At 41.0% G+C, this 26933-nt stretch overlaps 2 protein-coding genes across 2 annotated transcripts; one reads left to right on the top strand and one right to left on the bottom strand.

Annotated features, from left to right (window-relative positions):
* Positions 1-3640: 3640 nt before the first annotated feature.
* LOC134076850 (calponin-1-like) lies at positions 3641-9649 on the top strand. The gene is made up of 7 exons (XM_062532109.1): positions 3641-3846; positions 6090-6211; positions 6456-6522; positions 7107-7244; positions 7523-7639; positions 7750-7896; positions 8031-9649. The coding sequence occupies exons 1-7, from the start codon at positions 3787-3789 to the stop codon at positions 8262-8264; spliced, it is 885 nt and encodes a 294-aa protein (XP_062388093.1). The 5' UTR covers positions 3641-3786; the 3' UTR covers positions 8265-9649.
* A 4595-nt stretch (positions 9650-14244) lies between these two features.
* On the bottom strand, positions 14245-26341 carry evplb (envoplakin b). Its single transcript, XM_062532108.1, has 21 exons — positions 26222-26341; positions 24032-24131; positions 23352-23506; positions 22967-23090; positions 22676-22786; positions 22554-22589; positions 22128-22289; positions 21819-21926; positions 21615-21710; positions 21400-21510; positions 21026-21172; positions 20740-20894; positions 20152-20407; positions 19882-20060; positions 19619-19757; positions 19334-19527; positions 19074-19224; positions 18852-18935; positions 18359-18457; positions 18181-18273; positions 14245-18061 (listed from the first exon to the last, which is right to left on the bottom strand). The coding sequence occupies exons 1-21, from the start codon at positions 26263-26265 to the stop codon at positions 14567-14569; spliced, it is 6039 nt and encodes a 2012-aa protein (XP_062388092.1). The 5' UTR covers positions 26266-26341; the 3' UTR covers positions 14245-14566.
* Between the last annotated feature and the right edge of the window lie 592 nt (positions 26342-26933).

Below are 26933 nucleotides of genomic sequence, written 5' to 3'. Positions count from 1 at the left end.
CATACAGTCTCTAATAACATGAATGCATTTGTTCACTTTCCTCTTCCAGAAGAATCTAGGTTATTGTATTTACACTGGCTATGTCTTCTTGAAACGTTCTAGAACTAAGAAACTCTTCATCTTTGAATCCAGTTGAACTGGGTAACACATTGTAAGAAATTGCATTACCCTAAACCCAATGAAGGTATGCTACATTCAAGTTGAATGTTTTCCCTGGCACCGGCAAAAAAATCAGCATTCCTGACTGCAAACAGCCATTTTAAAACTGTTAGTTTGAATGGTTTCCAAACCCTTTGAATTCTAGAGGGTTCTCTCTCAGACCATGTTCCTGCTTTGGAAACAGTTTGATATGTTGTAGTATAGCATGAAGCTCTACTTATCATTGTCAAAGGAACACCATGCACCATCCGGCGTGTGAATGTGCTGGAATTGTTTACACTTGTATTGAAAGTGAACTGCCGGTACTTGCACTTGCACACATATACAGACAGACAGACCAATCATGACTCCCAAGGGCCAGCCTCCTGAATACTTGAAGGCTTTGAAAGTTGAGGCAGGCTAGTACCATAAATAGCCAGGCGGACTGGACTGGTCTAAGGAGGAGAGGAGAGGACTGAAGGAAGCAGAGAGGAGGGAGGCAAGGTGAGGGTGGAGGGGGAGGGGTTACAGTAGAAATGCCCTTGTGTTATGCTCCTGATGTCATAGCCTACTCTCCCCTTTTCTTGCCACACGGGAACACACACCGACTCAGGATACTGAGACAACCACATGTGCTCTCAATTCTACAGAACAACATTCAAAGAAGAGGTCAACCTTTTAAACTTTTGAATGTGTAAACTCTTTAAAACTATGCTTTGTGCAGCCATTGTGATACTTCTACAAAAACTATGAAGATGAACGAAAATATAGGCCTACCCCCCCCCCCCCCCCCAACAAAAAAACCCACATATTATTTTAAAAAATTAGGCCTACTTGTCGATATTTTAACACGTCAGTGTTCATTCACAACAGACCTGTGTAGTCCATTTAATAAATTGGACGATGTTAGGCTACAACCCGGAACCGATGCGCAATCCTGGCTGTGATCGCAAAAAAAACAAACTATTGAACCTTAATTCATGGTTCATGGAGCGTAGGCTATCTGGGCTGAATCCCAGATATGAATCGCTGCTTTCATCAATACCTTTACTTCACTGCCAAACAGACTTCCTGAGCGTCAAAATCCAACTCCTCGGTCTGCTTCCATCATGCCCAAATAAAGCGACAAAATTCCTCTCAGTGCGTAACCCTTCTCTTGTTATGTTTACAAGACCTTAGGAGCGCAGACTCAGCGGCCGTACGCGTCTGTCCTTCGCTGTCAGGCACTCAAAAGAAACGACGTAATCCAGTAGGCTACCATGTCACTGTTGTCTTTACATCCCATGGCGCTACCGGATTCAATGATTCCTGAAAAGATGCTTTACCAGACATCAAAAAAGCTCTTCATTCCATTACAGCTAGCCTACATTTCATGTTCTATTTTCATCAGTGTTGATACATTTTAGTTCTAAAATGAAGGGTAGGCTATATGAGTCTGTGAATTTCAGCGATGCTTAACATGGTTTAGGTCTAATTTCTTCTGATGAGTTGGGGCCGAACCGAGGCCTATGACTGATGAGACCTTCCCTTAAGGCTGCAAACGCATCTTTATTTCCGGAAAGTTCAGTTATTGGTGGAGTTGGGACAATAAGGGCTCAGAAACAGGGCCCCCTAGAGAACACTTATCATCAAGTAGGCCAAACAATCCTATAGGATTTCAATCAGATTTTGGAACCAATAGGATCCTATAAGATTTTTTTATAAGGGAATGTAGTCAAAATCAGGCTACTTTGCGCTGTTATAAACATGTAACTAAACAAATCCATGGTTCATTGTTGCCAAAATGATCATGACAGCCTTTATATTTCACTCCTACATGGTTCAGTCTTGCTATAGACTTGTTATTCTCTATTCCACTGTTGTATTGGTTGGATTTGCCATTGACCTGCATCCATGGGCCAGACCGGTTTGTTTTTTTGGTGGTTTACTTCATTAGGTGATAAACACTAAAAAGCTACCAATCTCAGAGGTCTATCATATCAGCACATACAATAGGGATGTGTAGGTATTAAAAAAAAAAAACTAGAATTTGCCCACCCAGATGGTAGGCCTACCGGTGTGCTATATTTTGGGTCCTTGGCCCATGGCCTACACTCTTTAGAAGGTGTATTAACCATATGTTATTTGCACACATGAAGTAGCTTAACTCTGATTTGTTGGCCGTACCACACATCCAAAAAATAAAATAGATATAGTAAAATACAATAAAAAAGTTTAAAAGAAAAATAAGTAAAATACAGACATTCAGAACATAGTAACATTGTAGAATATGAGTGACAGAGGTGGATTTTAGTTAGGCCTATTGGATGGCATGGGCTAAGTAAATAGTGAGAATATGGGCAGAAAGAAGTAGTTCTACAAACAGGACAGTTTAGTGATTAAAAGTTAAACATTATAACAGGAAATGAACACAACACAAGTGGCAGTAGTGGAATAAGCGGGATAATGGACTACACAGTGTTCGACTCACAGAAATAAATGCACGTATGAGGTGTAACGCCCTACACTGTGCATCGGGCCATTGTAACACCTCGACCGTGCATTTATTTCAGTGATCAAATGCTGTGACAGCCAGTAGGCCTATCCTTTATTCACTTCAACAAGACATTAGGCTAACTGCACCCCATTCACTAAACCCAAGTCACAAAATTCAGCCATGCAGGCAATCTCTGCCTCTCATTTCCTCAACATCTGTGAGTAGGAAGCATCGCATCCGAGGGCGAGAGGAAAACCATCTGATTAATTCCAATCATCAGGATGACGACATAGAGATCCCCTACCTTCATGTGATCCATGGACCCACGCCAGACTCAGAGTCTGCAGTGATTCAGCTGCTCTGTATCAACTGTCTGACAACAGCCTAGTTTAATTTAATTCCCATATACAGTGCATTGAGCTGTTGTGCTGGGTGATGTTAACTGTTGATATTTTTTTATTTCTTTATTTTCCCCTTCCTCCTCTATAATGTAATGTATATTTTCTTATTATTATCTTATTTGAACATCTCTTGTTCCTCCATTGTTTCTGTAATCTCGGCTTCATTGAAAATGAGGGCTACTCTCAATGACTCTCCGAGAATAAATAAAGGTTGAATGAATGAATATGATCTCTGCTGATAACATATAGGCCTACTGATACTATAGCCAGGCTTATTATCAGTCACTGATGGCAGTGTATCACTTATATGTTACAATATGATATTTGTAACATAAGATGGTATTTCTATTTTGGTCTAGTAAATTATGGGTTTTCACTCTATCTGATCATTAAATGGCCAAACTGGACCTGATAAGCTGGAATATAAATAGAAAGCATGCATCCTTAAACTGGTTGCAAGGTGGAAAAAATGACACTGAAAGAGTTTAATGCCATCTGAGTGACATCATTGCAAAAATGGGATAGCGTCGCGATTGGATGGTAGCCCTAGCCAATCCCTGTGTACTCCCGACACGCACAGCTGGGAAGAGTTTAAAAAAGATTGAGAAAACTAGTGTGGAATGATCCAAGCTTATCGGAGAGGTGAAACGCGTAGCGGACAACACTTCCCAACATCACTGCCAGATTGTTTTGGGTCAGGTTTTAAAGGCAGTGCCTTTTCCTGGCAAAGTTTTCGTTATTGTCTTCCTCTGTCTGATCTGCGTAAACACCATGACAACACGTTTCAGAAGTGGACCAGCTTTTGGTTTCTCTGCGGAGATCAAAAATAAGGTAAGTTAAATCGACATTATTTCGAGGACGTTTCGTGAGGCAGCATATGCCCTGTGGCATGCTGTGAAGTAACACATTCAGGTTAATGTAATATCCATCACCATTTTGTGTGTTTATGATGGGGGCATCAGACAAAATTATGGTCCGAGACACACCTCCCTGTGTTGTCACGTCATAGATCATAGCCTAAAGCAGGTAAATAATGAGACGAGCCTAGATTGGATAAACGGTTATTATGCATGCAAAATATGAAGGCCTACTGTTCACTTTTGTTGAGCATTTGCTAACACCTGGAGAATTTCTGGTAATTAACAATTGTAGCATACACATTTTCTCAGTGTCATGTCTTGAGAACGTAACATTTGTCTAAATCCCTCACCATTCAGCTGATGACCATGATGGTTGTTGAGGTCGTCTTTAGATATGTCAGAGAAGAGAATTAGTTGGATCTAGAAATAAGACCACCTTAACAAGTGCTCTCCAAATGATGCCACCAGCAAACATCTCTACTGGCTCTTCGCCTGTGTTCACTCTTGTGACTGACAGGCCCGTGACAGCTTGTTTAGTTATGTATGATGGGATGTGTCTATCAGTAGCCTACTAAATCACCCCATTGCTGTGAGTGAGAGTGAGGGGAAAGCTCTCTGACATTAGTGTCTGTCAGTACGCATTAGTCTGAAGGAGGTTCCATTACTGAAAGGTCTGTTTTATTTTTGCTCCAGTCTCACAAGTGGAACGAGGAGATTATCATGAATTAACATTCCCACAGATTACCAGCACTGATCAATATAATATCCTCACAAAGTTATACGTACAAGTCTTTAAAGGGATTTGTGTAAATCCAGCATCAATCCAAGTTTATTTTTCTGTCAAAGGTAGACAAACACATGGCTAGAGATGTTGGTCAGTGTATGTGAATTTCTAATAGGCCTACAAGCTGTGTTGAATCAACTATCCAGCGACCGAATAAATCTTACAACTTTTGTTCCCATATAAGGAATAGCTGTGCTCTCTTTAGAAAGGCCTGGAAGCTCTCTTTTGTAAACAATGTGAAATTAAATGGACCATGGTGATGCATGTATTCTGGTCACAGAGATGATGATACCATTGAGATTAAATCAACATCAGGAAAAGTAAGATTAAAAGGAATTTAGTTTCGGTTGTCATCATTTGTTTGACAAGTTAAAATGAATTGATGATTGCGTAATTACTTCAAATACCACAAGTTCATGCTCCATATTTATTTGAGAATGGCCTTTCTCAGTTAAAACTGAGTTTCCAAACACAAACATTTTAAAAGTCTTGTCAATATAGTTGCACATTGTAATGGTAGAACTGAGTTATAGATGTCATTCACTTTGGGTCAGTCCTCCAAAAATCACAATAATTCACAGATACTGTCCAATATTCTTTTTTTTTATTATCAAATTCCTGGTAGTTCACAGAAAATCAGAACAACGACAACTGCAGCATATTTAAGCCAAGATTCTTTGGCAAGATGGAGTTCTTGTCCATCTTGGCCTCTCATTATCAGGCCTGCTTTGGGTTTGTGGTCCTGTAAGCGGCCAGTTTCTGCATGGTTCCGGAGAGCAGTGTGGAACTGACAACACAGTGTGGCAGGAGAGCGGAGGGCTGTTTTTCTCCCAAGTTTGGTGTGCTGGACCGAGAGCCATGCAAGTCCCACGCTGCTTTTTTGAAAGACCTGTTTTTGTTGGCATCTTCCGCCCTGACTCCAGGCCTGTTGGCAGTCGCATGGATTAAAAAGCAGAAACATTTTCAGAAAAATGAGGCGAGAGGGAGAGAGAGAGAGGTGAGGTGGAAAGGGAGACTGTATGTGTGTGTGTGGGGCGGGGGTTAAGAGTCCCACCACCACATCCGAAACTCTCAAGTGCTGAAAAGGAGTCCTGCCAGCAAGGAAACACGAGGAAAGCGGAGAAGCAGTGTTTTTCTTTCAGAGGAATGTCCGACCCATTTGTTTGACTATTAATCCACCCTCAGTTCTTTTCTTTAGTCATTCTCATTCCTCTTTCGTTCTACTGATCAGGCACTCAAAGGGAACCTTTGAGGAATGCACATATGCTGAGGAATGCCTAGTTTAGAGGCAACATTTAGATTTATCTGATTGATTGGCTATGCACTTTCAATAGGTTCTGGAGCAGTCTTTGCTGCAATAATCCAATATGCTTAATGCTCCCACTGACATCACCGACTCAAAACCGTGGTGTGTGACCTTTGACCTGCAGCTGGCCCAGAAGTATGATCGCCAGAAGGAGGAGGAGCTTAGGCTGTGGATTCATGAGGTGACTGGCCAGCAACTTCCTGAAAATTTCATGGATGGTCTGAAGGATGGTGTGCTCCTATGCGAGTGAGTACCTGTGCTCAGCGACTGTGAGGGACAGTAGGGAATGTGGGTGAGATGATCGCTACAGGACATAAAACAAGGAGTTGAATTCCGGATCTAAGCTTTATAATATAAGTTATTTTATCAACCTGTATGTTGTGGTGGTCTGAATGTGCAAAGTATATAAAATTATTTTATGGTAAATGACATGCATCTGTCTGGTTTATGCTTGGCTGGGGCAGTGAGCAGTTCAACTTTCTCTCTCCAGGCTTATCAACATTCTGCAACCAGGCTCTGTGAGAAAGATCAACAACCCGACACAGAATTGGCACCAGGTGAGCTGTCTTTTGTTGGTGACTGATAGCATGGCTGTGGTTCTACTTATCAGTTGTGCTTCACAGAAACCTGAACTAGACCCATCAAAGGGCAAGACCACTTTTGAATTGGCTTGCATACAGAATCAAAGTTCATCTGAAATTCTGTCGAGAATGATCTTTCTTTTTTTTGCTTGTGCATCTTGCCATAGCAGGATCGGGGATATTAAGAATATGGACAGTGAAGCATGTGCTTGCAAGCAGCCATTTTTTTTTTTTACAAATGTTCCAGTTGGTCTAATGAAACCCAGCTGCTATATTCATATACATTTGTCTACATTAATATATTAGTTATTTCCCAAATGTCTAAATTGACTAGTGTGCATGCTAATGATCAATAATACACTTCAAAGTCCCCCATATATTATTATGTGTATCGATATACTATAGAGCCAATACAATTAAAGAATACCCTTGAATGGTCTGTGTTTCTAACAAGAATACCCTTGGAGGTATCTGTATTCGTAAGGGTGTCCTATTGAAGAAGAACATAAATCGAACTTAGAACTTTAGCTTAATGTATGTAATTTCTTTATCCATTATAGCTGGAAAACATTGGTCACTTCATCCGTGCAATCACAGAGTATGGCCTCAAAGCAGTTGATCTCTTTGAGGCCAATGACTTGTTTGAAAATGTTAATCATACTCAAGTCCAGAGCACACTCATCGGATTGGCTGGCATGGTGAGAAGTACTCCTTACATAAATTACTTCTTTATGTCAGTCTTAAAAAAAATGAAATGTAAGTGTCCACTGTCCTTATGTGTAGCCTTGACTATTTCTTGTACATTTGTTCAATGATTCTGCTTTTTTGCAATTCCCCATAAACAAAAAATCAGTTGTTAATATATCTGAGATTGCAGAGACCAGACATGCACTTCTTTTCTTAGTTACTAGTACTTTCCTTATCCTATGCACTACTTTTCTTATTTCTTGAACCATCACTGTGCGTCTTTACAAAGGCCCAGTCTAAAGGTTTCCACACCAAGTACGACGTTGGGGTGAAGTATTCAGAGAAACAGCAACGGCACTTTGCACCCAACAAACTGAAGGAGGGACGCAATGTTATCGGACTGCAGGTCAGAGGAGACAGCCATTTTTTTGCTATCTACAGTAGACCCAATACAACTGTGTAGACATTTGTACTTCTGAGAGCAAATCACATATTTTATGTTCACTATTACATCAGATGGGCACCAACAAATTTGCTAGCCAGAAAGGCATGACGGCATATGGTACAAAGCGCCACCTGTATGACCCCAAGAGTGGCATGGACCACCCCATGGACCAGTCCACTATCAGCCTCCAGATGGGCACCAACAAAGGAGCCAACCAGGTACCCACACTGGTTCTCATTTAGCACAACATGATCGGTGGTACTAGACCTGTATAAATAATTACCATTATGTATAAAAATATTGATATTGTATCAAATGAATGGTCTCTCTTTCCCTTTTTTTCTCTCCCAAGTCTGGTATGTCGGCTCCAGGAACTCAAAGACAGATTTTCGATAAGAAGCTGGATGTGGAGATGTGTGATACCTCCACTGTGTCACTGCAAATGGGCTCCAACAAAGGAGCTTCACAGACAGGCATGACCGTGTATGGGCTTCCCCGTCAGGTCTACGACGGCAAGTACTGCAACAACCCCGAGGAGTACATCAACAACGGAGAGGACATCGATGGCTACCAGTATTCTGACTAAAAGAGATGCCTTGTTGCGACTCATAATTCCCTACGTGCTTCTTTTTCCCCAACCTCAACATAAACTAGTAAGGCCAGAGGACTTAACTTTCCTTGTCAACATATATACCAAGATGAATTTGGATTCTGTTTTTCCCCCCTCAAAAATCCCAAGATGAAAAGCAGGAGCTGCACTTCAAACGGTTGTCATGCCCCAATTTAGAATGCTGAAAAGATATTTACCATAAATGATGTATGTTTTGTAGAGTATTTAACCTATATTTAATGTAATAAAAAAAAAGTCACTCATTTTTTAAAGTAACTTTTAAATGTTGTTTTGGTTACCGCCCTAACTCCTAAAAGGAGGTCTGCAAAGGGTTCGGCTCTGTAACAGAACCATGATTACAGGAGCTTTTAAATTGTTATGGAAGGTATGGTGATGATGGATGGACTTAAGGGATATTCCGTCATTTTTGTAAATAAGCTCATTTTCCACCGCCCCTCAAAACAATTAATATTTACCTTTTTCACGTTCATCCAGCCATTCTGTGAGTCTGGCAATACAACTTTTAGCTTCAGCCTAGCATAAATCATTGAATTTCCAAAAATGGCGGAATATCCCTTTAAAAGCAGAAAAAAATTCTAATAACTTCTGATACATTCATGCAAATGAAATGTCTCATTTTGAGATCAGAAATAGATACATTTCCAGGCCAAATACTTCTGAACTCTTCAGGCATGAACTGAGATTTCCATTTCCTGTGAATTAGGGCTTCTATTGGTAAGCACGAAGTGTATTTCACCCTGTGGTTTAAATTACTTTAAATAACATGTGAATCAGCCAGCTGAGTAAGGACAGTGTGAGCCAAGGATGTAAATTCTTTACCTGAGAAGGTCTAGTAAATTTGCTGTGATCATCTTCGTCCATTTTTTATTTATTTTTTTTGAGGAATATTAGACTTAGTCTGCCACCTAGTGTTAAGCTATGGAAGTGCATCATTTCCATCAGTATGTACATAATGTACTTGAAACGTCCATGTTCTTTATTTCAACATGGGTAGATTATGGCTTTTAGAATGTGAGTAGGCTACAGACATTACAAAACTGAGCACATAAAGTCTGTCGTTTAGCCACTCAGAGCTAACTTTCCTGGCCTCTTGCCTATGCACTGACAAAGTAGAGCTCACAAGGATTGATCAAGTGAAGGCTATTGTATCACAACAGATCATATCAAGTGGCATCAAAAGACGACCCCAACCTAGAACTGATACACTGAGATCAACTTGGAAGGATTACAGAGATGTTTGTATATGTTCACTCACTCCTTTGTTTATTTAAAAAATACTGTCATAAAATGTGTTGAATCACTTCCCTGAACCCCATCAATAAAAATAAGCCTGCCAGTCCCACCACAGCAATGTTGATCAAGTACTGTTTAATAACACTGAGTTTATACATAACTGTAGTAACAAACTGTGTGCAATATTGACCACCACAGCATTTTTCTTCAGTGCTCTAGTAAGGTGTTTCATTAATACCTAACTTGTGAGGGATCATCTATAATATACTTGACTCTCCTAAGACGGGCAAAAGCATGTTCAGCTGTCTGTCTTGTCTAGATAAGTTTATTTAACATGATTTAAGATTGTATTAGAATTACAAAAAAATTATGAAACCAAAAAGTAAATTTCTTGAGGATAGTATTGATTAAAATCAGTCCTCTTATAAAATGTTTTTTTAAAAAAAATCTAAGAAAGTAAAAGGTAGTCAGTTTAACAAATGGCAGTGACAGAAAACGAAAAGGTAATCGGTACACTGAAATGACAGGTCTATAAATCAGGTACAAAACAAATATAGATCAATATCGAACGTAATGTACAGTCTACTAAAACAGGACTACTTTGGTCACTTCAACTGATATTCTAAGTAGTGGTCCAATTGACTGTAGACCATGTATGGCCTGTAATAATAATAACAAAATAACAACAAAAGAAAATGCTACTGGTTGGCAGCTTCACAAGCATCTATCCAATCACTGTAAACATCCACGGGTTCAGAGAGATCTGAGACAAGAGAGTGAAGGGAAAATAGGACGTTTGACATGTTTTACAGTCTACTGCAACTGAGGATAGAGTATTGTCTATGTAAAAACATGTAGGCTTTCCCAAGTCTTACTTGATAGCTTTTACTGCTTTTAAAGCCCAAAGCAAGACTACAGAATATGCTTAGAATATGCTTAGCTTGGGCTACCTTACACACACACCCAGGCTTACCATGGAATCATAATTATGATGTAAATCAACTGCATCTGTGGTAGGATGCAAAGGGGCCATGAGCTTCATGCACTCCGTTACTGCTATGGAAAGGTTCCTGGGTAAAACGATAGCATACCTTAACCTCATTAAAATGCAGAGATGTTCCAAAAGTTATGTTCACGTTACCTCTGGGGCTCGTGCAGACAAAGTTAAGTGTCAACAAGCAAAAATTGTTCTCACGTACAACTCAAAAGGATACAGGTTATAGGCGTTTGAAATTCCTCCAAACAAACGCTACAGGATATTATCCCTGTGTTTCGGCTGCGTTCCCTGCGAAAATAAATTCTCGTTTAGGCTAACCAACATGCACAACAGATAAGCCAACTCATAACGTGAAACATGTCACAACGACAGCTCCAGAACACTCACATTTTGACATCACATGACTTCTCGTGGTTACAAAAAGGACAGGTAAACTGAGTGTCCAGGTTTCCAGTAAGCTTCTTCTTTGGCGGCGGTTTACGTTTAGATTTTCGGCGCCCCATGTTTGCGGCTACAAGGTAACGATTAGAGCACATTTACATCAAATAAACCGTGCAAAACATTTCAACCCATATATTAGGCCTACTTTAAACTTGAGTTAGACATCCTAGATGGCTTAAGGATGTATTAAGTTACAGATGGCTTGCTGGACTTTACAAATGAGATGGTCGATTCGCCAGCACGAGTCTGTTAGCATCACATCGGCTGCAGCAGATGTGCAAGGATGTTTCGATAGCTAGCTACCAGACAGTACTACAACAACAGTGTAGATTTCCATAGTATATTGTTATACAACGTAAGTTACATTAACATCAAAACATTTTCCTATATACAATTGTGTCAGCTAACCTTACAAAAGTTCTAAGACAAACCCGCTAGCTAACGTCTGATGGCTAACGTTAACTGAATTCATACAGCTTGGCCAGCCGACATTGCTGCAAACATGGCTGTTTGGTCAAAAAAGAAGTAATATCATAAACGCAGAAGGACAAAGTCGCAATATTAAATACGCTGTTTGTATTTTGATATAACATGTTCAGATTTTCTACCCACCTCAGCTGAAAGTAAGCCTGATATCGTTAGTTTCTCTCTTCCTCTTCTAAGTCGAATGTATGGATGTAACACGATGCATCAGTAAAAGTCCTTACCTTTGTGCCGTCCACTCCATAAACAATAGATTGGTGTCAAAATAAAAGTGGTCTAAGGCAAGAGTAACCTTGTCTAGTTTTAGTTCCGTCAACGGAATCAGCTTGAAACATGGTACTGTATACCCATGGTGAACAATATAGGCTACGTGATGTTTTCTAATGTTTTTCTTTTTTTTTTTTTGAATGGGGTATAACGTAGAACACTTGCAGGCCTCCTCGATAGGGTGCACACACACACGATTTTCATCTTAAAGTTGTCATCTAACCCACGCAGGAAGGATTATTGACAACAGTTATATTTGTTAAGCCTAACTGCATACGTATTATTATTTATATAAATATAAAGTTGTCTTTGAATTATATGGTAACATTTCATAGTTTCACAATATGTCATAACATCATTTATCAATAGCTCATTTGTCTGTGCAGTTGTTGAAATAAACTCTAAAATCAAACGAAATCTGAAAAAACATGACTATCTGTAATTATAGCCTCACATCAAGTTTAGAGGACAATAACATGTTTACATATATATCACTCATTCTTTAGAATTTGCCAAAAACATGTCTCACTAAGAAAAGTGCTGATTCTGTTGGAAATGAATACCATTTCCACGAACAAAAGGAATCAAGGTTAGAATCAGGGGGTCATTTGCACAAATGTGAGGTTCTTTTAAAGGTTTATTTTATTTTTGTATTAATTTAATGATTATATGCTGGCCCATACCCTACAAAATCAGTTGTCCTCGAATAGGAGATAATCATTTTGACTTGATTAAAAACACTAAAAGCAATAATTTAATTTAATGATATCTTACCACATGAAAGAGTACATTGTAATATGTATTAGAAACTCCAAACAGAACATTTTGAACACTATTTACTATTATTTTGTGGCTGCTCAAAATGTGTCCCACATATTCGTCACCATATTTATAAAAGGCAATTAAAATCAGGCAACTAGCCTACAAGGTCAACTACATTCTTGAGGACCTCATTTTCTTTTTTTTTTTTTAAGTATATATTTTTTGGGCTTTTGTGCCTTTAATTTTGACAGGACAGTAGAGAGAGACAGGAAGCGAATGGGCGAGAGAGTCGGGGCGGGATCCGGAAAGGACCACGGGTCGGGAATCGAACCCGGGTCCCCGGCGTGCGGTGCAGGTGCCCCAGCCAGTTGCGCCACGGCTGGGGCAGAGGACCTCATTTTCAAACCTTCAGCAGTACTGCATGCTTTAAGATCACTCAAGCTCCCATTAGTTTGCTATTTTCTCTTAAAGTTGTTCATATTTTTGGACACTTCTACTGTCACAACCATGTCAACACCGTCTCTTTTGTATACAAAATATTAGATTAGATTATAAAATAAATGTATACTTTTTAAGAAGAGGTTTGAAGTAGCCAGCAATAGGATGGAAACAAGGTGGGTAATGTGAACAATTCATGCATATCATGTGAAAGAGTAGTTTTTTGTCACCACCGTCAGGTTTTCTGCTTAACGGTGGTGAAAAAAGCCTCCAAATGGTCCTCAACAGAGGCTTTTTGGACCAAATAGTTAAATAAAGTTGTCAAGCAAGACTTGAGTGGTATTCATTTTGGAATTTTACGTTGTAATGAAACCACTGTCAACACCGTCAGATTAGTGTCACCACCGTCAGATTATTTTTTGTTTGTTTTAAATAAATATGCTTACAATATGTTTCTTCAGTGGTGTAGTTATTAAAGTAATAGTCAAAAATATGGTTGTTGAATAAAAAAAAGCATAATATTTCTGTTTAGGCTTAAAGTAAACGTTGTGTAAGTACTGGAAAAATGCCTATTTTATGAAAAAAATACAAAAAGGGGAGGTTGCACCGGTACATTGCTGAACCGCTAAGATCTTGGTCTATAATAACATACCTTCAGATTTTGTAATTTAACTAACTTTTTTTTTCCAAATTAAAACCTGTTTTAGGCAAATTCTCAAGAATCAGTGATATATATATATATATATATAGAGAGAGAGAGAGAGAGAGAGAGATAGATAAATATCAGAGGCCTACTTGAAAGCTCTCCCAGCAAGCAACCTCTAGATAAAATGTTATGCATCTGTGATCTGTGTTTTGTAGACCAGAGACAAGAGCACAGTCACGCTCCTACACCGTACACATAGTCGCAACCTCGGACATTAGAGGCTGGCATGCTATCCAGCACCAGGAGGTTCAAACTCATGGGTGCAAGTATGTGTTGCTACCAGCATGTCTCTTAATGATTACAGTTACACTCATCCTCATAAACCTCTCTCTCATCCGCGTCTCAACACCAGTGTAACCTGTATTGTGTAGTACCACAGTCCCACACTGAACTCAAACCTTGGATGTGGGAGGCAGGTATGCTAAGGGGGGTAAAACCTAAGTGTGTTGGCATCTAGTCCCAGCAGCTGAGTGAATTTTACTCACTGAAGAGCACTAGCCATCTGGCTACATTTCACATCCTAGGCCAGGTTGAAATGTATGTATTAGATGTGAAGTAAGCACATGCACAATGTAGCACACAGTGTAAATTGATCAGGCATTTTTGTTTAGTTATTAGAAGTTGTTTTAATATGTCAAACAGTAACAACAAAACTAACACTGAAATATAATAGTACACAGGTAAGACAGAAAATGTAAGACAATTCCAAAGATATATTTAATTCAAATGGATAATCGAAGACCCAGAAAGCCCAACCCATAGTTCCATGTTCTGGAAATAACATAGCAGTAGTTTGTCATTCCATTCCAACCAAAGGCTTAAAGACTATTCTGACATAGATGTTAAGAGAGAAAAAATTGAGTCCATGTTATGTTATCACACCCTAATCTTGCTTGCTGCTGGCAAATCTAAAAGGTGCCTCTGCATAGCCTACACCCGAGAAAGAGAATTGGAGAAGTTATAGTTTGAATAAGAGGGTGCACCGTCAGCATCACTCGAAGCAACAGGTAGGAGTAGAAGTCCAGTGGTTTGGTCCTTCTTGCAACGAAGCATAGCCTCCTTGAAGGTGAGCTTTTCTTTCGTAATGGGGTCCACCAAATGCTTTAGGTGTTTTCCTTCATTCTGAACCTCCTCTGCTGTATACTTATCAATCATATCTGTTCGGATTGCTTCTTCAATGGTAATGCGCCCAGCTTTGTTTGGGTTCACTAGCCCCCCAGTACTGTACTGTGTTTCCAAATACCACATGGCATTTTCCTCTGGGATCCAACCTTTCTGCGCAGCCTGTCCCACAGACAGGCGGTCTCTGGTCACAGGATCTTCTACGCCAGTGAAGGCCTTTTGGGCGTTGAGCACCTGATGCATCTGACTTTTATCTATGAGACCACACTGTGCTGCCTTGTGAACAGAGTACCGGTCCTTCTTGTTGAGGTCCACGATTCCCCCAGTAGCCGCTTGAGCCTCAAGGAGCCTTAGAGCTGTGTCTGGGTCGATCAGCTTGCGAGTCAAGGCGCTGCGCACTGACATGCGGCTGTTTGTGGTGATATCCACAACACCAGAGATGGGGAAGTTTTCATCTCCACTGATGGCACCCACCAGTGTGTTGAGACTGCCATTGGATAATGACCTATCATATAAGCTCCTGGAACTGTAAGAGCGGTCAGTTGTTGGGCTGGTGATACTGTTAAGGGCACTCAAATCAGGTGTAGACTTAGAGAACGCACTGCTGAAGGATTTAGGCTTCTTCTCTCCTGCTACTAAAAGTGCAAATTCGGATATGGACATTTTGCCGTCCTTGTAGCACTGCAGATCATACTGGGTCAGTCTTCCATCCCTAAGAGCATCTTTGACGGAATATTGCTTGCCACTTTTGCGGTCCTGAATAACTGAGGTATCTCCATCAGGCCCTTTGGTTGTGATCTCTTCCCAGCTACACTCAAGGTCTTGGAAATGCATGTACTGGCTTTTATCAATCACTCCTGCCACATAGGCATCATATGGTGACATGTCTTTTCCTGTCTCTGGGTCAAGGATGGAGATTCTGGTGGAAACATTGGTTTCCCTTGTATGAGTCTCAGAATGATCCTCATTCTTCACGATACCCTTCAACTCCATGATTGTGATGTCCCTCTTGTGGATAGTGTCCTTTTCATGTAAGATGTCCCTCTCCAGGTGCTGTACATCAGATTCCAATTGAATGCTCTTATGTTTGTTCAGTTGGTTCCTCTCACTGAGTAATCTTGACTGATGCTGGAATGTAACGGTGATGGTCTCTCGCTCACTCTCCATTTTCCTCAGTTCGTCTAGGAGACGATCCTTCTCCCGCTGTAGACCATCTCTGGTTAGGGTCAAATTAGTCTCTTCCTGAGACGTAGTTGACTTTGTTGTATGCAGTCGGGTCAGTTTGGTATCTAGTCGCTGAATTTCATCCTCCAGATTACGTCTTGCATGCTTTGCCTGTGACACTTGCTCTCTGAGAAGTTCTCTCTCAGACTCCACAGTATGGTCTTTCTCCACTCTTATCACTTCCTTGTATATAACCTTTTCCACTGATTTCTCCTTTCTCAAGATATCCAGCTTAATCCTTAGGTTTGTGATGTCTCTTTGCAGGCGGGAAATATTATTTTCTTCCTTGTCACTATCAACACGCAAACCATCTATTAGCATGTCCAGTTTGGGGTCACGTTCCACTTTAAGAACCTCCTCTATTATGATTTTTTCTTCAACTCGTGGTGGGGCACTTTCTAACTCCAGGATGCGAGATCTAATCTGTCTAAGCTCTGTCTCAACGATGATTTTCTGCTGTCTGTCTACTCCTGACAGGCTCCTCTCCTTTTCCAGAACCAAGGTTCTCAGCTCTCTCACCTCCATCTCCAGTTTCATGCGAGCGTTCACATCTAGATCCAGATTCCGTTTCAGCCTCTCATGTTCCACGATTTGTCTAGGGTCTCTCTCAAGACGTACTACCTCCTGAACCACAATCTTTTCTTCTGGCTTTTGCCTTTCAAGCAAGAGGTATTTGTTCTGTAAGTCATATACAGCTTCTTCAACATTGCGCCGTTGTTGGACTACTTCACGGACATCTCTCCTGAGCCTGTCGGCTTCCTTCTCGATGAGAGGGTCATTTTCATACCTGATTATCTCTTTGTTCACAACCTCAGTGAGTACTTTTGATTTCTCAGCCTGCAGTTCATCCCTTTCTTTGACCAAGATATAGACTTTAGTATGGATGCTTTCATACTTGCTCCTCAAGAGTGTGAGTTGGTCATTCAGCCGCTGTATCTCCCTGACCATCTCTGGGCTCCTCTCTTCTCTGATCACTTCCTGAGTCACCTCTTTGTACTCCACCTTGGGCTTCTGGGAGCGCAGTCTGTTCAGTTCCAAAGTGATTGTCTCCATCTGATTCTCATAATCGGTGCGAAGATGACTAGATTGTTGCAGCTCTCTCCTCAGACGCCTCAGCTCCGCTTCAGTGTCAGGATGTACTCTGTAGATCTCACTGACTATCTCTTTGACCTCCACCCTAGGTCTTCGTTTCTCCACTTCATTGTAGTGGAGTCTGAGACTGGCAAGTTCCTTCAGTAGGATGTTGGTTTCCTTCATTTGTTCATTGAGACTAGTGTGAAGCCTTTTCGACTCACTGAGAAGCTCAGGGTCCTGCTCCACCCTTTTGACTTCCTTGGTTATTATTTTAGGCTGCACTGTGGGAATGATCCTCTCTAGTGTGTTGATCTGGCTCCTTGTCTGGAATATGTCATCATTCAAGGCCTTGACTCTAAGTTGTTCGTCAGCAATCTCATTCTGGAAAGTGTTAACAGCTTTCAGCATGACTGGGTCTTTGTCCAGTTTGATAATCTCTTTCTTCACCACCCTCTCCCTTATGGTAGGTCTCTTCTGCTCCAAGGTCCTGATTTCGGTCTGCAAGTGCACTGTCTCGGACCTCCGAATGGTGACTTCCTCTCTCAGTCTACGTATTTCCTCTCTCATCCTTTCAGCCTCCTTGTCCAGCTGAGGGTCTCTTTCAAATTCTGTGAGAACCTTAGTCACCATTTTGGGTTCTATAGTTGCCAGTTCACGTTCCAGGCGAACAATCTTTTGTTTTAAGACATCAATCTCTGTGTGGGTTGTTGTGCGTTTCGCAGACTCATCCCCAATCTTACTCTTGAGACTGTCCAAGTCCCTCTCCAGCTTGGGATCACGGTAGTATTGCACAATCTCCTTCTCTTCCAGACGTTCCACCCCTCTTCTGTTCCTGAGGGATTGGAGCCTCTTCCTGTATATCTCCATATCATTTTCAGCATGGTTGCGTCTACTGATCTCAGTCTCAAGGTCTTTCTTGAGGCCATCCACCTCATCCAGGCTCCTCTGCTGGTTCTGCATCTGCATCTGCTGTTTCACTACAACCTGGCTCACAACCTCATCATTCTGGGAGAGCAAGACAAGACAAGGGGAAGTTTAGAGGCACAGCGAAAATATTGCTTGAATTGTTTTGTCCAGAAGTTATGTAATGATATAAATGTTTTGTGATTGTTACGTGATCATACCTTATTGATGATATTTTTGGCCAGATACATTTGGTGAAGGAGCTGATCATTCTCTGCTGACACTTCAGAGTAAAGGTTCTGAATATCCCTTTCCTAGAACGATAAATTGTGGTGTAAATCATTGCATACTCTCTCAAAATCTCACAGCACATGTAATTCCACTGGTTACCTACTGTACCTTTTGTTGCACTGAGTCAATTAAGTCACTGGAATCATCGTAATGCAAGTCAGGGACATTCAAATTGTTGCGGTTCTTCTGAGTGATTTGATCATATTCCTGTGAATGAGATCATACAAATAGAATGTGATGAAATGAAATGGTGCATGTTATGTTAGCTAAACAAGATTCCAAAACAGTTAGTGTTATCAGTAGTCACGTTTACATGGACACTTCTATTCCGATTAGATTAATAACGAAATATCGGAATAAAATGGTCATATAAACACCTCAATCAGAATGAATGAGGTGGTGTAGTCCATTGCTATTCCGAATGAACACCCATGCACGGTCATTCGGATTGACTGCTGTATGTTCTCAAAGAACAGCAGGCAACAACAGCTATTCAGATCAAAGATTCTAAAGCACGCCAACCCATTCCAAGGGGCAACTTTTGCATTGTGATTTTCTTTGTGACAGTAGTCTCCTGCATTTTGTTTGTGTAAATACTCACATTCAGGAGTTTCTGCAGGTCTTTTGACAGAACTCCTATGCGGTCCACATCATCAGATTTCCTCTTAATGTCCTCCACCACTCTCTAGAATAAAACAAGCAGACAAAACTTGAAATTTTATTTCAAGTTACTGAGAAGAGATAGTCACCAAGTCTTGCAAATAGTGAGACAATCGAGCAAGGTATTATTTAGCGCAATGTTATAGATCTCACTAGAACTGACCTTTTGAGAGTTTTGCTTGGCATCAATTTGAGCAAGGCTGTCATATGGATTAATCTTGTTATTAGGCATGTTTATCAAGAAGGCATTCAGAGATTTTACAGTGGTCTGGAAATCCTGGTTCTTATGGGCTATGTCCTGCAACAGGGTGGACCTGAAAAAGGAAAGCCGAAATAAGTGTGACACCAATGAGTATGTCAGTGACTGTAATGGCCAAACTGTATGTTTAAAAGGAACATGTCAGAACTTTGTGCATTCTTTACCTCTCCTGCAGCTGATTGTTGACGTTGGCATAGCGGTTCTTTAGGCGTTTGACCTCAGCCTCTTGATGGCGAATATCAGGACAATATTCTTGAAAGCTCTTCTGCAAGGAGCTAGACAGCTGTCCTGTGGTCTCAAGGTCTCGGTCCAGTTTAAGCATATCATCCTTCTTGTTGGTTACATCTTTACGGAGAGCCTACAGGGGGAAAGAATATACTGTTATGTCATGACTAAGTCGGTTTAGCTTAGTAGTAGTGTTTTGATTTTAAGTTTTTAGTCTAACGCACCTGAAGCTGTTGGGTGCGAGTCTGGATGGAATTTGGTTCATCAGAAATGAAATCAGTCTTGACAAGTTCTTGCTCAAATCCAGATACCATGTTGTCCACCTTTTTAACCTGATTCTCCAAGAACATGGCTGCATTGGCCCTGAAATCAAATGTGATCACATTTATAGGGACTTCAAAGTTTCTGCACTTTTGATGGTTAAATAATTCAAACTTTGTGTTCATTAACTGTGTGTACAATTATTTATTGTATTGCTCTGACTTACTTCTTCTTGTAGTTGTCAGAAAGAGTGGATACGTTGTCAAACTTGTCGTTGACAGCACTCAGCTTTGTAGGTAGCGCTGCTGTGACTGGACCCAGGGGAGTCTGGGACAGGAGGGGTTGCATGTCCCTCTGAATAGATGCCTTCTCCGCCTCCAGGTGATTTAGCGCCGACACAGTTTTCTGTATGACATACCAGTAGCATTCATAAACAACATGCTGATATCCAACAATAAGCTTTATTCAGTCAATTTCAAATGTAATATCCTCTCACGTCATGATCAGTGATTCGGTTGGACAGATCTCGCGTGGGATTTCTGCGGTCTAGTGGGGCCCTGAGGCGATTCTGGGTGTCCTTCTCTGCCTTCAAAAGTCCCTCCATGACCTTGTCCAAACGTGCTGAGAGAGTGTTGGCCAGTGGTTTGTCCTGAGGGCTACTCGAAGTGACCGGCTGTGTGTAGGTCTTGCGTGTCACTGGGACCAGCAGAGCAGCTCTTCTCCTCTTGAGGTCCTCAAGTTGGTCACCCAAACTGGATTAAAAGGATGATGCATTGAAAATGTTAGATGTTGCCTTGAACAGTGAGTGCACACTGTCATAATTTCATTTCAGAAATGGTGTAAACAACAACAACAGTTATGGCACATAAAATGGTCTAAATTATGTCACATTAGGTTTGATAAGTTCGGTTTACTAAATGCTGTTATCTCAGTATTTGTTACACCAGATACCGATTCAGTCGATTTAAAGACAATTTGGACAATGTTCTGGGTTCAATATCATGGAGCAGTTCCTGACCTCATTGAATGCAATGGACTGTTTAGTCAGGCTAGTCATAACCATGACGGGCTAAGTGGTCCTCACCTGTCCACCCTCGCAATGGCATCCCTGTCTGGAGGCAAGATCAGCAAGCAGACGGATGGAACAGCCTTGGTCTGGCCACTGCTGGTTTCAACTTCCCAGGTCTCCTCATTGTTATTGGACTTCAGGGTAAACCTGTCCCCTCTCTTCATTGAAGTCTGAAAGGGAAGTAATGCCATCATTACAAGATGCTGAGGGGTTGGGTCATACAGTAGATGTGATTTGTCATTGTTTTGTCTTACGCTGTATTCATACTTGGATTTGTATTCACTCTTGCCATCTCAAATACCTTGTCTGTGGTCCAGTCACACAGGGCAACCGCATTGACTGGTTTGGTAGGGCGGAGGCGGCGAAGGTGAAGTGGAGCAACGGTGGCGCTGAGGTCTTTCAGGTCAGCCAGACGCTGCTCATTCCTCTCAACTGCCCTCTCCTCTCCCTGGTGGGGCAATCGATACAGAAACACGTTTAGTAAAATACTCTCACCGAGAAGACCAAAAGTCGTCCCGGTGGTGTCTTGCATACAAGACTGCATGATGTAATTCTAAACTAAACTTGTCATTTTTACCATAGCTAACATAGCTAGTTCAGTAAATACGCTGATAGAGTGGTGAATAATGTGGTATATGTGATCTCTAGGTTTCTGAAATTGCAAAAAAGTCTGACCTCAACATGCATCTGCTTCTCAAGGGTACTCATGTTGCCGAGCACTTTGGAGTCCAAGGTGGAGTTGATCCTTTTCAGAGACTCAGAGAAGGTTTCCATATCCAGTTGATACTAGAGGAAAGTAAAGATCATCATGATGAAGTGTCACATCATCAACATAATATATATTATTCAAGACACACATTGCCTGTGAGTATTATGTTGTTGTTGATTACCCTCTTGTAATCTTCAACGTTGTCCAGATGGGTCTCTTGGCAAGTGCAGAGGTTGAGGAAATCTACCCACTCTCTTTGGACCTCATCGTTGAGAGACTGAGAAAGAGAGAGGTAAGAAATATTTAACAGATAGATAGACAGACAGACAGATATAAAGACAGTAACATGTTCAGCTATTAAGTATTGTGTTGTTGCTGTAGATACCTTGATTATTGAGCTAGCTGGGTGGCCAGCGGCAACAAGGTGGTCTCTCTCTTCCTGGAGTTTGTTGACTTCACTTTCATGTGCTAACAAACCACTGTTTTTGAATCTCTGCAAAAGAACCATGCACATCATAAAGAATCAATCCTGGGATCAGTTGGGACAAAATACCACAGGACTTCATATGAGCATCATCAAAACTCAAAAACATATTGCATTAACCCTAACTATTGTTTTCTAGAGGTATTGTTATACTTATATGCCACGGGCACATCTATAACAACACCTCCACACAACCTCTACTCTGCTCACCTCATACTCCATGCGCACGCTGGGGGCGTCCACCATGCGATCGCTCCAGTCCCTGGTGGCAATCTTGTCATTCTGGTCATTCAGGAATGCCAACTCCTTGTTGCAGCCACTCATGTAGTCATACAGACTGGCCAGGTTGTCACGGCGGTCTAGGGAGCTCTCCTACATTGCACACACATAAAACACACACAAGGTCATTCATTAACATGGCAGCGTGTGATATGTGCAATATTGGTCGACTGATCTCAGAAAATCGGCAAGAAAACTGATTTACTAAGGACTTATTGTATGTAACATTGTGTATTGACGTATTCCACAGCTAACAACTATGCTATGTTAAGCTATGTTTAAACATTTTCTAGAAAACTGAACATGTGCATTATGAAGATGCCTGGAGCTTTTGAATGAACGGAAATCAGAACTCACCAGCAACTTTGAATGCTTCCTCTGGTCAGCTGCATCCTGTTGGACCAAAGTGGATTGAAGTGAGACTGGATAGATGTGACCATGATATATAGCCATGCACTAGAGGTCAGTGATATGCATACCTTCTGCTGGCCCTTGTAGCTCTCAATCTCCTTATGCAGGATGTTGTGGGCGGCGATCTGCCTCTCCAACTCAGACAGGCTGGGGCCATATTTACCCGAATCCACTTGTCTCTGTAACGTAACAGATGTGCATATTCAGTGTTGGAATTACTTCTATTTACTTGCCAGATTTTATACCATGGTGATCATTATTGTAAATCACAATGTTAAAGGTGTAGGGAGTGGGTTGTTGAAGACACTGGACATTCAAAACAGGAGGAGTAAATTAATGCACCTGAAGCACAGGTATACCTGTTTCTCAGTAAGCACCTGATCCCAGTCAACCCTTGGCCTTAGGTTCACATCTTCCACCTGCTCATACAGATCCCGATAGGTGCCACAGTCCTTAAACCAGCGGTCATGGAGATTGCTGACACTGGGATCAAAAACAAAACAAGTCATTAGAAAAGGTTGCTTGCTGTTTTGTGATCAACTTATCACAACCCTCTAGGAGCCTTTTGCGTGTTCATTCTGATATACAGTATGTGTTGCATTCACTAAGATGATGTAATACTGCACAATGCAAACCCAATGCAGTATTTAGTAGTAGCCAGTTCTTTTGAGTCACTCATTTGAGCGCTCATTTGTTGTCTTCCTCATTCATGGCTAAAACCACTATTGCTGACATTGCACTCACTCGCTCTCGATCTCATGGGCCTGCGGGTGATGCAGCTTCTTGGCCTTGTCCACGTCAAGGAACAGGTCCTTAAGTAGGCCCTCGGCCTGAGCCAAGTTGTCTGCATTCTCCTTCTGATGCCGGAGGGGCAGGTTCTTCAGTTCATTCTGTGTGTCCTGTGAATGGAACAGCCAGCGGGCAACATTACAGGCGTTGACAGATATGTTCCTGTAAGACATGTTCTAAGACAGTGCTTCTCAAACTTTTCACAATGAGTACCACCTCAGAGAACAATTGGCTCTCCAAGTACCATTATGACCAGCATTAAAATACGGTAGCATAGGCCAATTTACATATATAATACATTGTACATACTGTTTTGCATTGGGGGGGTTTTCAAGATAGATAAAAAAAAATAGTATTTACATTTTTTTAGTATTTAATATTTAACAATTTTTCATTATATATATTTTCTATATAATTTGAAGTGATTATTTTGTCTTCAAATAAAACATCTTGGAGACTCAGTACCACAACAGAGAGTCCGTGTACCACCAGTGGTACCCGTACCACAGTTTGAGAACCACTGTTCTAAGACATGTGCCTCAGCATATGAATGTGTGTGAGATGTGTGTTTGTTTTGAACATTTTGTTGTTATTGTTGTTGTTGTTGTTGTGTGAGAGGAGGCAAGAGGTCTTACGGCGGCCAGGAGATCTTCAGCACGTAAGATGTTTTTTTCCACCGTGTCAGAATTCCTCTGCATGCGCGCTATCAGGTAAGTCAGCTCACCGACCTGGTCCCTGATTTAAGGGGATGGAGAAAATGTGTGAAATACGAAACACAGCCTTGCACATAAACATTCTTATACTTTCCCTATTAGCAACATAGGAATAAAATGCTCTAGATATTTGAATAATAATTAATGTGATACTTTATTGTGTTTATTGCGTTTAATTATCACAGAATCTGTAATCTCCATTGTTTTATCAATGAGAAACACAATGTTCTACAGAATGGGTCTGACATAACCAAAATCTCTTTATGCACATGATTCTTTCAGATTGTTTTTACATTGTTTATTATAGTATCATATGTAGTTGTTAAGATTTAACAAATCAGATGACATTTCTACAAGAAAAAAACTAAAAAAAAGAAATCCATGACCATGACCATGAAAAAATAAACATCACTAGAGAGAGTGGAGGGTGTGGTACTGTTCCGTTTTTGACAACAAAGCAAATTCCTTCACTTTAAATTCCAGAAATGGCTATCGCTCAACAAAGAAACTATAATCTACATGCAGGTTATTATTTTGTGCCATTGTCCTCCAACACCCCCTGTAAAATGGTATCTCTGTGAATGTGTGTTTATCACGCTGGCGATCCAGAAAGGCAAACTCTTTGACTTGTGGTGTAAGAAATTCATCAAAGTGGCCGATACAAATCAGAATGCATAATGAATATTCCTATTTTTATGATGTTAACTATGCACTGTGGTGAAAAATGAGCTCATAACAGAAAGTATGAGAAAAACCTCAATGCGTTTCTGAAGCTGTTTTTTGGCAGCTTATCACTAAGAATCCTGAGTAAGTATACAGAGTCCACATACTTTTCGAGTTCTCCAATTCAACTGTGTAATCAGCATGTGATAAGACTGTGTCATCCACTCTGTGTAGATATGCCTGGAGTTTATGCTAAGGTGACTCTATAACCGCAAAGACACAATACGCCAGAGCAGACAACGGCATGTGGGAAATGATAAGATGCCTGTCATAGGTAAATCATAAACCATAATCCATTCAATTAGACCATTGGATACAAATGGTTACTGCACAAAACCAGGCTTGAGCTGGCTTTTTATCTTCTTTTGTTTTAAAGGTAAATTTGTCCTTTGTCCTGTTGCAGTGGTAACCCTCTCTCTCTCAAGATTCCCTTCAAAGACTCTTGAGTGACACCACTGATAGGTAGGGCTTTGCCCCACCACCCCTCAAGTCCTTGAGAACATGTGTGATCAGTGACCGAGTTTATGTAAGCACACACCCTTTAAAGGAATGAGCTAATTGAAAGAGTAGGGGTTAGCTATGACAATATATGACAAAGTTATCAGTCAAGAGTTTCCAGATATCATGCCAAACAATAGTATACATAATTCAAGAAGTGTCATGCAAAAAGTCAATCATGGCATGTGCCTGGACACCATTGATGCCTATAACAAGCCTCGTAACTCATAACAACATGGTGTTTATCTGATTCTATTGACTAGGTAAATACTAGAATAGGCTGAGACCCTTTTGGATCGTTATTAGTCCTGCGTCATCTAGTGTTACCAGTCCCCTTAGTCATCACACTAATTACTTCACCGGTCTTCCAACAGAATGATACTAAATCAATATGTCACACCCTTCAAAGAAAACAGGACCTTAAAGCAATACAGCACTTACATTTGACACAATCATCTCAACGTAAAATGGCAAAACTAGAGAACATTCAAACTAGAAATCACCACAAGACCACATGACTGTCTGCATTATGAAGAATTAGATGATATAGTTTGTCCTAATTCATTGTCATCTAATTTATCTTTTCTTTCAAGGGTATTATCTGTCCATTGTGGTCTAACAGGCCACCACGGTCATTTGAGATTTAACGTCTTTCTCATTTACACAAATGTGGTTGCTCTCTGGCAGGCATATGTGGATCAACACATTCACTTTGTACACCAGAAAACACCATGTAACACAGGCAGCATGCCGGAACACCAGCACCCTCCCATGGAAATGAATTCTCATAGAAAGAAAAGAGAGAGAGGAATAAACAAGGGAGGAAACTCTCGCAAACCGCACACACACATACACACAGTGACCTGAGAACTTGTCCTGGTTTGTACTCACTGGGTGATCTTCGCCGGGCTGTACGACTCCTTTTTCTTGAACATCTTGTGACTTGTATCTAAATCCCAGTGTGTTGAACAATCCTCCCTCTTTAGCTGGACCCCCTGTCTCTCTTTCTCTCTCTGCCTCTCTCTGCCTGCAACACACCTCTCCTTACCTGTTAAAGGGAGTACTTCTCCTGACTCCACCCCTTGGAACAGGTGTTCTGACACACAGCCAGACAAAAAGACCGGGAGGACCTGTTACATAGTTTTACTCCCTCTTTTCTCCTTTTGATTTTCCTGTCTTCCTCCTTCCCTACCCTTCTTTCTTTCTCTCTCTCTCTCTCTCTCTCTCTCTCTCTCTCTCTCTCTCCCTCTCTCTTTCTCTCCCTCCCTCCCTCCCTCTCTGTCTGTCAAAGTCATTAACGTTGCAATTACTGTCCATCATTCTAAATTGTTGGCCTCAGATTAGGGAAACGCATGGGGAGATTATCCTTATGGTATTTTCATTGTGACGATTGCCCTCTGTCATTTTATGTACAATGTCATTAGCCAATTGCCAATACATCACTGTATAAATAAAAGTTGATATGACATTCATAAAAGTTCATAACAAAAGAGATACCCTATATTCATATCCCTCAGCCAGTTCAGTCACTCCAGAACTGTAGGTCTACTCATAATCCATCTGGCTCGGATCAGACTCACTTGGCTGCAATGTATTCCTGCAC

This window comes from Sardina pilchardus, chromosome 3, assembly GCF_963854185.1.
Source record: "Sardina pilchardus chromosome 3, fSarPil1.1, whole genome shotgun sequence".
NCBI lineage: Eukaryota > Metazoa > Chordata > Actinopteri > Clupeiformes > Clupeidae > Sardina > Sardina pilchardus.
The sequence above is the reverse complement of the archived record's forward strand: the minus strand, read 5'-3'. Positions and strand labels throughout refer to the sequence as shown.